The sequence below is a fragment of the Passer domesticus genome, chromosome Z (genome assembly GCF_036417665.1).
Source record: "Passer domesticus isolate bPasDom1 chromosome Z, bPasDom1.hap1, whole genome shotgun sequence".
NCBI classification, from domain to species: Eukaryota; Metazoa; Chordata; class Aves; order Passeriformes; family Passeridae; genus Passer; species Passer domesticus.
Genome location: NC_087512.1, coordinates 12,889,275 through 12,903,119, shown reverse-complemented (window position 1 = coordinate 12,903,119; position 13,845 = coordinate 12,889,275). Strand labels below are relative to the sequence as shown.

General features: G+C 37.2%; 1 protein-coding gene across 4 annotated transcripts in view; it reads right to left on the bottom strand.

Annotated features, from left to right (window-relative positions):
• LOC135291142 (oncostatin-M-specific receptor subunit beta-like) overlaps positions 1–13,845 on the bottom strand; it is a 31,905-nt gene that overhangs the window by 15,061 nt on the left and 2,999 nt on the right. For all 4 annotated transcript variants that reach the window (XM_064405140.1, XM_064405138.1, XM_064405141.1 and 1 more), the window contains 6 exons: positions 10,897–10,983; positions 6,403–6,560; positions 4,290–4,449; positions 2,441–2,722; positions 1,724–1,850; positions 333–490 (listed from right to left, as the gene is read on the bottom strand). In XM_064405140.1, coding sequence (XP_064261210.1) covers positions 333–490; positions 1,724–1,850; positions 2,441–2,722; positions 4,290–4,449; positions 6,403–6,560; positions 10,897–10,969 — 958 coding nt within the window. In that variant the 5' untranslated portion in view covers positions 10,970–10,983. The remainder of the gene's footprint in view (positions 1–332; positions 491–1,723; positions 1,851–2,440; positions 2,723–4,289; positions 4,450–6,402; positions 6,561–10,896; positions 10,984–13,845) is intronic.

Below are 13,845 nucleotides of genomic sequence, written 5' to 3'. Positions count from 1 at the left end.
ACATTTTGCTTAAACTCCCCATTTTATATCCTTGTTTCATTTTGCTTTATCTTCCATTAACCAGCTTCAGCAAAGCAGCAGACTGCAAAACATTAAGCGATCATTCCAATAACCATATCTGACCTTTGGAGTAAAGCTGTACTGTTAGTACAATTTTCCAAAGGCGAAACTGTAGAGAGAGCAGGTAACTATAGCACAGGGACAGATAAGTAATTAAACTGTGAAGATAAAAATCAAGGACTTTCATACTTTAAACCGGGACATAGAAGTATCAAGCTCAGAAGGAGCAACAGGAAGCCCTAAACAAAGGCATAGGAAAAAAGCCCTCTTACTTCTGTGATTCACATCAAAAACATCTGCGGCAGTTTTCTTTCCCAGCGGGTTTTCCAGAGTCACTGTGACATTCCAAATCCACTGCTGGCCTATATCCCAAGAGCATGAGCACTGCTTAAAACAACTTCCTTTGCACAGAACTTTCTTCTGGGATGACCTATCAAAGAAAGTGAGAGGTAGGAGGCAGGGCAAAGAGAGAAAGATGTTGTCCATAATATACAATCAGCATAGATCTTGGAAGCTTCTGATGTCCAACTAGAACACAGCATCATAAAAAATAAGGCTAAGGGGCCTTATATAAGAAGCCACCCACTTCTTTCCCTTAGCTTGATGTATGATGAATACAAATACTCTTAAAATAAAGTTTCCTTTGAAATCCAGGTTTGTCTTTTTAAGATACAGCTACATTGCTTTTAGAAATCTCCTTATGGATAATCTAAATCAGAGACTTATTTGCGAAGACTTAAATAATTTACATGTTTACCACCAAGCTTTTAAATGAAGTTGTAATTTCAACCATCTTGAAGCGCATCTTCTAACTTTTCATTTTTAAATCAGCATTAAAGTATCTTAATGGAAGGGAGTAATGCAAGAACAGGAAGGTATGTGCAATGCTGTCCTGCTTTCTGCTGAGATCTTCTGTTGAAAGTTTGTTTTGATTATGACCTGTCCTGTTCTGTGAGTTTCCCTTTCTCTGCAGGCCTTGCTGGAAAGCCCCTCTCCTCATGTAAGGGCCAAGTCTGATATACCACAGCTCTGTAGCCATGACTCAGACTGCTAAGACCTTTGAGAAAGTCTGCAGATATTTTTTTTAAAATAAACAAGCCAGCTGAAACTACAGAAATTATAGACACAAGAAGGACATTTGAAGTAGGATTGTCAGTGGCTCAAGGACTCAAGAAGGATAAGATCAACATGTAAAGCTCTAAAATCCTAAAGGAAAATAACTAGGGAGGTTAATCAGGCACAGTGCTAAGTTTGAGTCAGCATTAGTACCAATGTATCATGAGCACACTAATACCCAGCCTACCACCTGATCAGATCCTAGTTATCTGTTTATTGTATGTGCTACCCCATAATTATGTTATACTTTTAAGTTACATCCTGATTTCAGGGTGTCTTCATATGTACTGAACAACATCCAAACATATTAACTCAAAAGAATGGTTAGAATAAGCTTTATCAGGCAGAACTTGATCTAAAGGACTGCCAACTTTGTAATAGTTAGTCTGATTCAGAGCAGTTCTGCACTGCTCAAGCTTTGTTAAGTAAGTGGTAAGTGAGGTGGAAAAAGGCAAGGACCTAATTACACACACAAATCCACAGATTATAAGGGAAAGAAGGAAAGAAGGTGACTGGTACAGCACAGATCAGAGTTAATATAACTTACGTTTCAGACAAGGTGTATTGTGGTGAATTTGTTCCATAGAGATAGGTCTCTTCTTCTCTCCAAGTACATGTTACTCTTTTCATGTCTTGAGTTTGGCAGGAAAAATCTTTAGGTGTATCAGGTGGTTCTTGTCAGATGAAATAACCAAAAAAACAACAACATCACGGCAGTCAAGGCAAAACTCATCAACATTTTTTAATACATTAACAACCTAGTAATAACTTTTAAGTATGAAGTCTGGTTTACTGTAGGTGTTATTACCGAAATTACACTTATTCAATGGCCGCTCGGCACAGATAGTCAGGATAACACCAAGAGTCAACAGCAATCAAACACTTTTATACTCCATTATCTTTCTTTAATATTCATTCATTAATTTATTCAAACTGTATTCTTTTCTATCTTTAAAAATTACTATTGGCCTTTGAAAAGGAGACTGTGCTGAGTTTTTACCACACACACACACAATGAAGCTGAACTCCTAAACAGGTGGGTATATTTATGAATCAACCACCTGTCATAGGGTTGATTAATTTAATGCTATTATTTCCTGCTTCCTTTATATAAATTTACAGATCTCAATTCAAATGGAGTTCAGCCAGACATGACAAGAGCATGACAACTTACAGCAAGGTTTTTTCCCCATCCATTTATAATACAGTCATTCTTGAGTTAATAAAAAGAGGAAAATAAAACTGTAACAATGTATTCACTTACTACCCACAAAGAAAGCTGCTTCATGTGACCGGTTATCCTCATCATAACAGTAGACATGAATGTTAGACCCTTTGTCATGCGACAGATTATTCACTGGGAGAAATCTGACTTGACTGTTTGTGTGGTTGACTGTGTTGTTAACATAAACAGTTGGGTATACAGAGAATTCCTTAATGGTTTGACCTTTCCCTCCTATGCAGCAAAGAGTGATATTAGAGCCTTCTGCTAAAATTTTTTCTTTTGGAAAGATTTGTGGCCCATTTCTATTTGAAGTGTCCAGGCCTGCAAATTAAAAAAAAAAATAATTTCAAAATCTGCTCACGGCAGCAGCCTTTGGGCAGAACACAAAACTAAGCATTTACTAATTGCTAATGTTATATTATTAAATTGCTAATGTTATATTATCCACAGATACAGACTTTTATTTAGTATTTTTCTTAATACAGAGATTAATTTCAAATGCAATAAGACCTTTCTCTTAAACTCATAAACATGTAATGTAGTCCAATAAACTACCTAAGAGAGTAAATCTGTTTTACTGCCTTTCACTTAAAGGAAAACAAAAATGTTCTGTCAAGAATTCTCTTTACAAAGGAACACCACCTCCTGCTCCTATGCACAGGCTGTTGCTCATATCCAAACCAAATGCTCTTGAAGACTTGTAGCTGGGGGCTACAAAAACATCATGGTCTGATGCTCATGCAGAGCTCAGCTAAGATGAGTCAACATTGACTGAATCAGATCAAGAGGATAATCAACTTGGAATGAGATTCCCATAGCTTTCTATGTTGGACTGCTTGCTGGATGGGAAAGTTAGTGGAATTTAAGTGACTCATAAATTTTACACATATTGCACAGGTGAAATCTACTCCTAAGAATCTGATCCAAAAACCTGATGACATCTAGAGTTACTATCTTTCAGAGAGCTCTAAATATAGAGCTGTAATGTGAGATCAGCTTGTGACCAAGAAATAGTATTTTTGAGCTGCATCCACTTGAAACTGAAAAAAATAAAATCTCCAGGACTGAGGAGGTTATGGAATAAAAAAGAGTCTTGCATCTTACTGCCCATTATATAACAAGAGGGAGATGAGTACCACAATCCAAGTATGAACACCTGTAATGCCTCTTTTGTTGGGAGACAGATGTCTCCAATATCTAAAAGCTCTCGCTGCTCCAAATGAGTGCTTCATCATAAAATCACTACAGTCATGTTTCCTAAAGTAGTTACATATTTTGTTTAAACAAGATTGTCTGGAAACCAAACTGCTCTAGTAAGACATGGTAATCCAAAAAAAAAAAAAAAAAGATAAATTTTGTGATGTCATTAATTACATTATTGGTTCACTCCCTGTTTATCCTCATATAATTCGCAAGACATTCCCTCCAAATGAAGGAAAGCTTCCAAGGAGCTTACTTGCTCCTTTCTCTGTGCTTCTGTAACACCATTTCAAGTTATGAATCCCAGACAAAAGCCATGCATTCATGACATCATGATGCCAACTAGCTCTGTGCTCTGTGCTTCCCCTCCTTTCCCTGAGTCTGGGACAGGGATGTGCCTATCCAAGATCCCTCGTCACTTCATGCAGTACATGTGTGAGTAAAAAACATGCTCTAAAACTTTTGGTCCACTAGCTTAGGAAGATAGTCTGCAAATTATAGCAACGGCTGAAGAACTTCTATTATTGCTGGCAAAATATAAGGAACTGGTTAGTGCTTAGAGCAAATGGATTCTTGATGTGATGCCATCTCTCCTAACTGTCCTATGTGGTTACATTCACTGATGAATTACAAACTAGCTTTATACTTGAAAAAAAAACCCAATATTACAAAGTCTTGCTTTGCTTACCCGGGAGAGTCTCCCACAAACTCCACTGACTCCAGATTTTTGACGTTTCTGCCTTGCTCCTGATCCTCACAGCATGTGACATACACTCCAAAGGTACGTCTGAATCCCATGCCCAATGAAGAGGCTTTCCCAATTTATCTAGTGTGACATTTTGAAACCCCTGCAAACAAAAGCAGTAAGGCAAAGTACTGAAAACACAGCAACGTGAAGATTTGGAAATACAATCAAAAGCAACGGGAAAGCTCAAAGGAGAAAAATGCTTTTAAAAATTAATTTTTGAAACTCTGCTAGCTACATGTGATCTCACACTAAGTAACTAGTCAGCTAATTAACTGTTTACAGATCAGTACTAGCAGTGGCAGAGTGACTGATGTGCTGTATGTATATTTGGGAGTGAGACCCTGCTTCTCATGACATGGATTTGCTCTTGGAGACACTCTGTAGGTTATTTGTGTATGCTATTACACCAGCTGCTGCCTACAAATGCATCCTAATGCTCTGGATTACATATCCCTGTGGTGGAGTCACCATCCCTAGAGTGATTTAAAAGAAGTGCAGATTCAGCATTTAGAGATGTGGCTTAGTGTGGACTTGGTATAGCTGGGTTAACAGCTGGACTCAGTGACATCATAATTTTTCCAACCTATGAGATTCTATCATTCTACATGCTTTAGTACTTGTTATAGCAACCATTACACATTCTCAACATATAGATCTGTGCTACTTGTATGATTTCTGCCAAAGCCCTGACTCACACTGAGCAGTAGAGAACTTCTCTCCAGTACTGCTTTCCATCAGCAACACCTGCACTTTCATATTACCACTGCTCTGAGAAAAACTCTGCCATCAGTTCAAAATTTAATTTCTCAGTTATAGACATGAGGAATGTGGCCATGGCTGTAGAAGTTATATATTTATAGTTTATTGGTACACATACTTCAGGAAAAACACAGAAACAAATATTTTCCTGTATGGTAGTGACATCCAAAGTAACTTGTCATGTTTATTACGAATGACAGAACAGACTACTGTCATGTTGCACTAAATAGTTTATTTAGTTATTGTTTTGCACTAGGTGATTGGAATTTTGCGCTGAGTAGTTTTTATATTGCACTAAGTGGTTTGTTTGTATCACATGGTTTGTTTCATTCTCCCCTCTCCCCCAAAGCCCTGGTGGTGGTGGTCTTGCCCTGGGTTACTCCCTCACCCTGCCCCTTCCATCAGATGTATCCTATTGGCTGTGGCCCCTCTCCTCTGCCCCCCCTCCCCGGGTTTAAAATCTCCCATCATGAGAGACTCTTTCTCCTGGATGGATCCTTCACAGACCTCCCTCCTGGACTCTCTCTTTCCCAGGAGGTGCTCCACAATAAAGTTGTGGGACGATCATCCTAAGAAGAGTGCCTCCCTTCTTTTGCTTTTGTCCTTGTCAGCTTGAAGCTGGGGGTCAGAGCTAGCCAAACAGGACCCCAAAAGCTCTCAAACCAACAGCCTTCATCCCTGGATTCGAAACACTTTTACATCCTTCCAACAAGTTAATATGAATTTGTTGAAAGACACTTCAAAAAACCCAAAACTCAATTATTTGTAGCTATATGGCCCCAGTTACTAACACCCGGGTTAGATCTACTCATTGAGCTAAAAATCTTATCCAGCATATCAAAGTGGTAAAAATCTTCAGAACTGCATAGAGCTCATTTGCAGCGAAAATGTGGTTCTTCAAACTCAGAGACAAAACACCACCAACTAGGGTGATCAAAGTAATCTGTGATTTATAACAATGCCTATTTTATTTTATTGATCCCTGATTTCAGAAAAATAAGCCCTTTTCTGTTTTATGTACTTTCTGACAAATAGCAAATCTAAACAAAGTAGTGCAGCTTTTCAGTTTAACTAAGTTCTAAATTTTCTTTGGAGTCTGCTCCCATACAGAAGTCACAAACAGAAAAAAACCCAGAACAGGCCTATGCCTATTATTTGGGTGATCTCCTCTTCAGAAAATGTTGCTGGTTTAGATTCTAGGGAAAACTACCGGGACAGGGACTTTGCAAAGACACATCACTACATCTTCCATCATTGTAAATCACTAGTACACTTCTTTCCTAAGTGCACTTACTGTCCACACAGTAGTATTGATTCGGCGGACTTCTATCTCAAAAGATATTGCCAGCTCAGCCTCATGCGCTGACTTTATAACATCCCATTCCACCAGCAGCCGCTGAAGATCCAAATCCTTGGAAACACTAAGGTACATTACTGGAAACACATCAGATTCTAGGAGCAGAAAAAAGGGCACAAAAATATTACTGTCTAGCTAAGTTACAAAGCAGATCTGAAAAAAACAGTGGTTAGAGGTAAGATAGGTTCCACACCAGATGGTTCTGAAGGAAAAAACAAAAGTGATCAGGACCTATGCTGATGACGACAAAAGGAAAGATAATTCTTCTTCTTAAGGAATCAGCAGGCTAAAATGAGATTTCTGAATCTATTCACTGGCTCCCCACCATGATATTTAGTATACTGTTTAATTTCTTTATGCTCTCAATTTACTAGCTGTTTTATGATAATACAGATCCCTCCCTTTGTAATCTTTTGAAGAGGAACAATATAATGTATTAAGAAGGACTAAATCCCCAAAAATCCCAAACCCCAGCAAGCCTTCATATCATTAGGGGAGAAACTCTGGGCTCAGTTTTGATCTCTGACTTAATACAGACTAAAGGAGTTAATGCAAAACTGTTATTTGAACAGAATAGGATAAGGGTTTCCCTCCAGTAGCTAGCTTAGATCATAGTCTAGTATTAAGTGCATTCCTAGTTGCTCTACACAGAGCTTAGGTCATGGCCATGGATTCTTCTGCTGGAATCAGACATTTAGTTCTAATGGCACTTGCGTATTTCTCTTGGTCTGGATTTAATTCCAGACCATGACATGATAAAGCAAAGTTTAAAATGAGACTGAAGTCCCTTTTGGCTGGGAAATAAAAGTCCCTGCAAGATTGTTCTGTGGAAAACTACAAATAACCCTGTAAGTGCTTCCTCTTTTTAAATGATTCCTTTGTGACCCCGCCCTAAAAACCCTAACTGTTGGAAGAGATGAAATACAGCACTCACTGATTTGTCATTTCTCTACTTCCTGAAAACTAAACAAACATAAACCCTGTAAATTTGATCTGGTTGTTAATGAAGCCAGGGAGCTGAAACGACTGAATAACCAGGCTTCTTGGTCTGCCACAGGTGCTTTCCAAGGTGCTTCTGCTTGTTACAAAAGGACAAGGTCAGAATGTTTATCCTAACCAAGACACAGAAAAAAGAGACACAAAACCGCTACACCTTTTAATAAAATAGACTCATTCTGTGCATTCCTGCTCCATTACAGCCAGAATCATCAGGGACGCAATGGACTGAGTGACCTCAGCAGCCTCCTCTCACAAAACCGCCACCTCCACTCCTGTCTCCCAGAGACACTTGGCCCACTTAACTACCCAAAACTTTCACCATGTATCACTAGCAGAAACACAAGCATTCAGGAGATTTAGACTGAGAATCTACATTTTGATAGATGCTTCTGGTAGCCATCATGTATCCAAATCATTCTGCAGTTTATCCTGGAGTATATCCTGCACAGTAACCTCTGTGCAGCAGTTTTCTGACATGGATTTTTATATTACGAGAAGGGAATGAAAGGCTAAAGAGAAGCAGCAGTTATAACAATCTCTGGTCAATCAATGGAAGCAAATAAAACTTTATAAGCATATTTCTTTATTATGAGAATACAGACACTGACACAGCTTTGTTGTTTATATAAGCCCAGTCTGTAATTAAAGAATAAATGGAGGAAAGAAAGTACAAAGTTACTAAAAAACTGCTGGAAGAAAGGATTCTCTTTTAGGAAATCATCCAAAAACTCTGTTGGGATATTTTTAACCTATTTCATTTTCAAGGGTACTAAAAGTCAGAGCAAAATGAAAACCATATGCTTTCCATCTAAAGAAAACTACTGGTATGGGCATCTTCAGATAAGCTTGGAGAAGAAATCAAGTTTAAATGATGAAAACACATGGTCTTAGAACCAGGACTGTGGTATCTTTAAGTGTTTTGGAGAAAGAAATATATGCAACACACCTTCTATAAAGTCTCACTGCAGTCTTAATATATAATTACCAATAAATGATTAACACGTAAATTTATGTGAAAGCAGAATTGACAGCCTTAGTGTCTCTGCAAGGTAAGCGCAAAATGTTTCACATGTAGAAATGAAATTTCCTTTTTGGCTATGGTAATGTGGTCCATAAAAAGTGTATCTGGTGCTTCACAGCTGCCTTTGCCTATCAGTTTTATACAGCCATAAGGAAACCCAGTACCTATGACAACTACTGTCCGAAACTGAATAAACAAGGTGGAAGGCTTGGGGGTAAATTTCACTGAATGATGACAGAGCATCAATTTTACGTTTTACCGGAAAAAAGAAATATTATTAGCTTCACTGCCAACAACTGACTAGGCAAGGAGCCAGAACAACCAAAACAACGCAGTGATTCATAAACTCAACTGTGGAAGTGGAGTATCATTTTATTTTGGGAAGATAGGACAAAACACACTTCATTTTCCCACATTTTCCAGACTTTTACCACCTAAACAAGATAAACACTTGGGATTTAAACAAGTTAAAATCCCACTTATGCTAAAGAATTGACTGTAATGTTGTTTTGTCTCCAGTATTCTGGTCAACCTTACTTGTATGTTCATCATCCGTTTGCCTGAAGCACTGTGTACCAAATCTCTTGGGGGATTTCATTTCACATACACAAGGTGATCTAGAACTCTGGGCCTTGCTGTCTGCTGTTTTTCTGTCTACACTGCTGGAGCAACAGAGGAAGAAAGGAACTGCGGGAAGGAAAGGGCCCTGGTAGTCTCTCAATGAAATTCAATGGCACAAAGGAGGAGTACAGGGAAAGAAAATAAATACACCTGAAAGAAAAGCCATCCAGTTGGCAGAAACACCTTTCTTTTTCAGGATACACCATTAAAATAAACTTCTGCATATCTTCTGAATTTCCCTATCTTCTTTCTAGCAAATTTTAATTGCAAGTGTCACTATTATGCCTACTGCATTGACGATGAGCCTGCATCTCCTCTCTATCCGTTTCTTTTTGTCCAAATGAAATTTTATTTTTTTTTTTTGCCATAAAGAATACTTCCACCTGCCACACTTAATTAAAGAACTGCTAAGGTATTTTAAGGTCTTCTGTTTTTTCTCCATCTGTACAACTGTCCCTACACTACTTCTCTTCAGCTAGATGACACATCACTTCACACCCCACACTATTTTGTTTTCTTCAGAATCTGGCATAAGACAGTATTGATCATCAGTTGGAGCTTATACACAGTACTAAAAAATGGAAGAAACAATAGCGTTAAGGATATATCCAAAATATTGATGACCACCAACTTACAATGTAGGTATTAAAGAATTTTGTACTGTATCTTTAACATGTGGAAGTATTTGCAGCATTCACAGTTACAATATTCTCTCCTAGCAAAATTAAGTGATCAAGGCATCTTAAGACTTGTTTTAACTTGAAAGCTAACTCAAGACTATACAAATAGTTATGATTAACAACAGACACTAATTTTATTCCTGAAAAATTGCATTTGAAAACAAGTGACCAAGTTACTGTAATAGAGTAACTGTTTGGACTTGCCTGCATTACAAAGTTGTGCCATTCTAAGAGCCCTAGTAATAAATCTCAAAACTGAGACTTGGGTGAGTGGTGTGTGAACACATGAATTTCAAGGCTGAAGAGAGACAAAATGTCTGAAAGAGATATATTACCCCTTCAGTATGATAATAAATATATTTTTAAAACCCCAAACATCTCTCTTCCTTCTTCACCAACTTTAAAAAGGCAATAAAATTTCCATAATGCAGACTAGAATCTGGTAAGGTCTGCCTTCTTAGTAGTGGTCACAGAAAGATCAATTAAGAATTTTCTTTTTTCTTTTAACCGAGACATACCCAAATGCTATTGCTAGCAGCAAGTATACAAGAAGTGTTTTTTACCTTAAAATACACAGCCTTTTGAAAAGTTATCATTATATTCAAGTTTTTCCCCTTCAAATATGCATATATGCTTTTTGTATTTGTATTGGATAAGTATCTGAAGTGTAAAAAATAACAATCTGGTCCTGGAATCTTGCGGTACAATCAGAAAAGGGCCAGCAGAAATGCTAAAGTTTTCAGAGATGAGACAAAAAAAGAAAGGAAAGAAATAAAAAACCACAAAAATTGTCAAAGAGGAAATTATTTGAAGATGACAGTACAGATCATAGGAGAAAGATGAGGAGAAAATAAATAAATACACATTGGCTTGACATCATTCCAAGTTGATTCAACTTGGACGCTATCTATGGAGGGCTTTAGTTAGGCAATTTTGCATAATAAGGTTACAAAAGGTAATAATGAAAGTTGCTCCATCACCTTACCAAAGAGAATAATTTTAATAAATGTGTGACATGTTGCTTGATCAGAGACTTACAAATCAGCACATTGAAAGCTTCAGTTGCTTCAGTTGCTTTCAAATAAAAAAATCAAACATTCAGACATTTACCTTGCTGTGAGTATTTAGTGTAGCATGTCCTCAGGGGGAGCAGCACTGCCAGAATCATGAAGTGATTCATCATTTGTCTACCTTTTCCTGCATAAGATTTAACAGCAAAGAAAACATTTTTATTTATTTGTTTCTTTCAGGAGAAATGCAACATGCCAAACAATAGTCCAGATAATATTACTATATTTAAGCATGAATAAATAAAAAACCCAATCACACAGACTCCAGGAAGTTAAAGAGAAATTCAGGAAGAATGCACAAAGAAAGATAAGGAATGAAAAAAGTAAACCTCTTGCTTTTCAGACCTAGTTATAGAAAAGTAGCATTATACTCAAAAAGTTCAACTAAGTCTAAGCAAATACATCACACAGTATCTTTAAAGCTGTTTATACACTTATTTCAAATAAATATTGAAGTAGAAGTTTGTCCTAATATATTTTGTCTTTCTTCCTGCACAAGTAAGAAGATATCCATCCTAACAGGGGAAAACAGTATTAAAGGTGCAAAACACCTTGTGATTTCTGCCCCACCTACAGCCTGACTGATGAATCCAGCAGACTCCTCTGTCAGCACCCAGGATGCTATATATGGAGGGCTTTAGTTAGACTGGAGCTGAAACACACATATCAAGTCTTAGCAGGTTCCATTCCCAGATGGATTGTCATCTCAAGAACCACAGAGCTCTATCCCACATTCCATTTACAGCTTTGACACTCACGCTGTGCCAGGATGAAACTCTTGGACTTGCACAGCCTAGTTCTGGAGGACTGATCATACGTTAGATTTCAGAAGGCATGAATCACTTGCAAATCCTCCATGCCAAAGGGAAAGCTAAACATCAGGCTGAAAAATGGTTAAAGCTCTCAGGCACAGAGGGTACAAGGAGTACAAACAACAGGAACAGGACAATGGATACAGCTATCTTCAAGGTAAAACTTGTACATTTTACATTTCTGAAGCTGTGCAGAATACTGATAGTCTTCTATCACTACTTCCATAACAGACGTTGCAGCTGCTTAGCAGGAGATAACCAAAATGGCCTGTCCCCACTAAAGCTAAGAACAAAACATTTACAGATTTCAGAAAGGCCAGGGATTCACTACAGAATTTATTTCTAGCAGAAAACTTCTGATTTAATGCCTCAGAGCTGCAGACTCTTAAGTCTAATAAGTTCAATTAAATTAAATGGTTTTGAGAAGCTCTGAATTCCTCTGAAGGATAAAAAGACTTCAAACTTTTTTCTAAAGTGTGTTTCTAAAGGTCACACAAACACTGTAGAACAGTCCTGCATGCAGCATTGCAATCCAGGGCTCGATGCACACAACAAGCACCCTTGCTGCAACGTGCCCAAACTTCTCCTTGTGAGGTCAAATGCTTCACATGGAGGCCCTCTGTACTTACCAGGTGAATGTTGTCTTGCCTAATGCATAAGCTTCTGCAGTCTTTCCTGCCACTAAACAAATATCCTCAGAAGTATTTATGTAACACTAAGATCCATGTATGAAGAATCTAAATATTCTTGAGAAGCTAGGCTAAATTCACATGCAACTATTAGATTATTCCAAGAACTGATATAGGGAAATATTTATTTTTTTTCTAGATTTTCCAAGGGCTTTTTAGCACCTAGAAGTGAAAATAATTGGTCATGTATTGTCTGGAATAAACAATACAATATAGAGAAGAGAGTGATAAATGACACAAAAAAAAAACTCTTCCAAGGCAGATCATGTTAAAACTTCTGGTAACTCCTTCAGCAGACTGCTGTTTTTTAAGCTGTATGAAATTATATTAAGATACAAAGCCAAATCTTACAAACCTCTTTCCCCTCCCTTCCCCCCGCCCCAGGAAAAATATGGAACTAAATCTGTTTTCAAAGTCGAAGGATGAAACTCTCTGCTCTAAGACAGGTCAGTTAGGTTCAGCAGCATATCTCCTGACTTAATTACACCAGCATGATGAAAATCTGGCCCAGCAAGACTCCTAATTTTGTAAATATCTTTCGGGTTAGACACACAAACTTTGCCCCATTGGTTATGAATAATTTAAATCCAACATTACAAACAGTGGGGAGGTACTGTAGAATACTGAAATATTAGACTGTTTAAGTTACTTCCTCTTTGGAAAATAAACCCAAACCTTTTTATGCTGTTAAGAGCCATTCTCAACTATTATCATGAAACTGATGTCTAATTTAACTATCTCAAATAATTTACACCACCAGTTCACTAATGGCACAGCCTAGATCACTTTTATTGATGCAAAAGCCTTATGCTACTATGGTGTAATATAATAAATGATCACCAAAATACAATCTTATTTTAGGTAGTGACAATGGTTTTCACTATGTTAGTAATCTAGTTTAATAGTGTATAATAAATAAATTATGGTAATATGTGCAATTGTAGGTAACAAACCAGTTTTCAAGAGGAAAGTTCTGGAATTCTCTAACAAAAGAGAATATGAAGTAATTTTAAATAAATTAAACACTAGTTGAGAAAAAAGAAATAGGGTCCTTAATATGAAAGCAATATTTTGAATTAAATCCTCTTTATTCAGAAACATCTGCCTGTGAATTAATCACACATAATAATTACCACCAACGAATGTCAAGCACTTATACTGTATTATCAATAATTAAGTACTTTTATAAAATCATCATTTATAAGTCTGTGTCTTGGCTACAGTTCTACAAAATACATTACCAATTTAATAATAAAAAAAAACCTAACAACAGAAAAATGATGGTAATAGATTAACAACATCCTTGCCAAAAGTGCAAATAGAACCACAAAGGGAATGAAGACAGGTAGCGAGAACAGGGGAGATGATGAGTAGCAAGTTGAAGTCAGTTTGGCATAAAATGATCTGTCAGGACTACAGACGTTAGCCGAGTAACAAATCTTTCATTGTTAGTGTACATTCTTTCCATTCTTATAAAAACTCAAATTT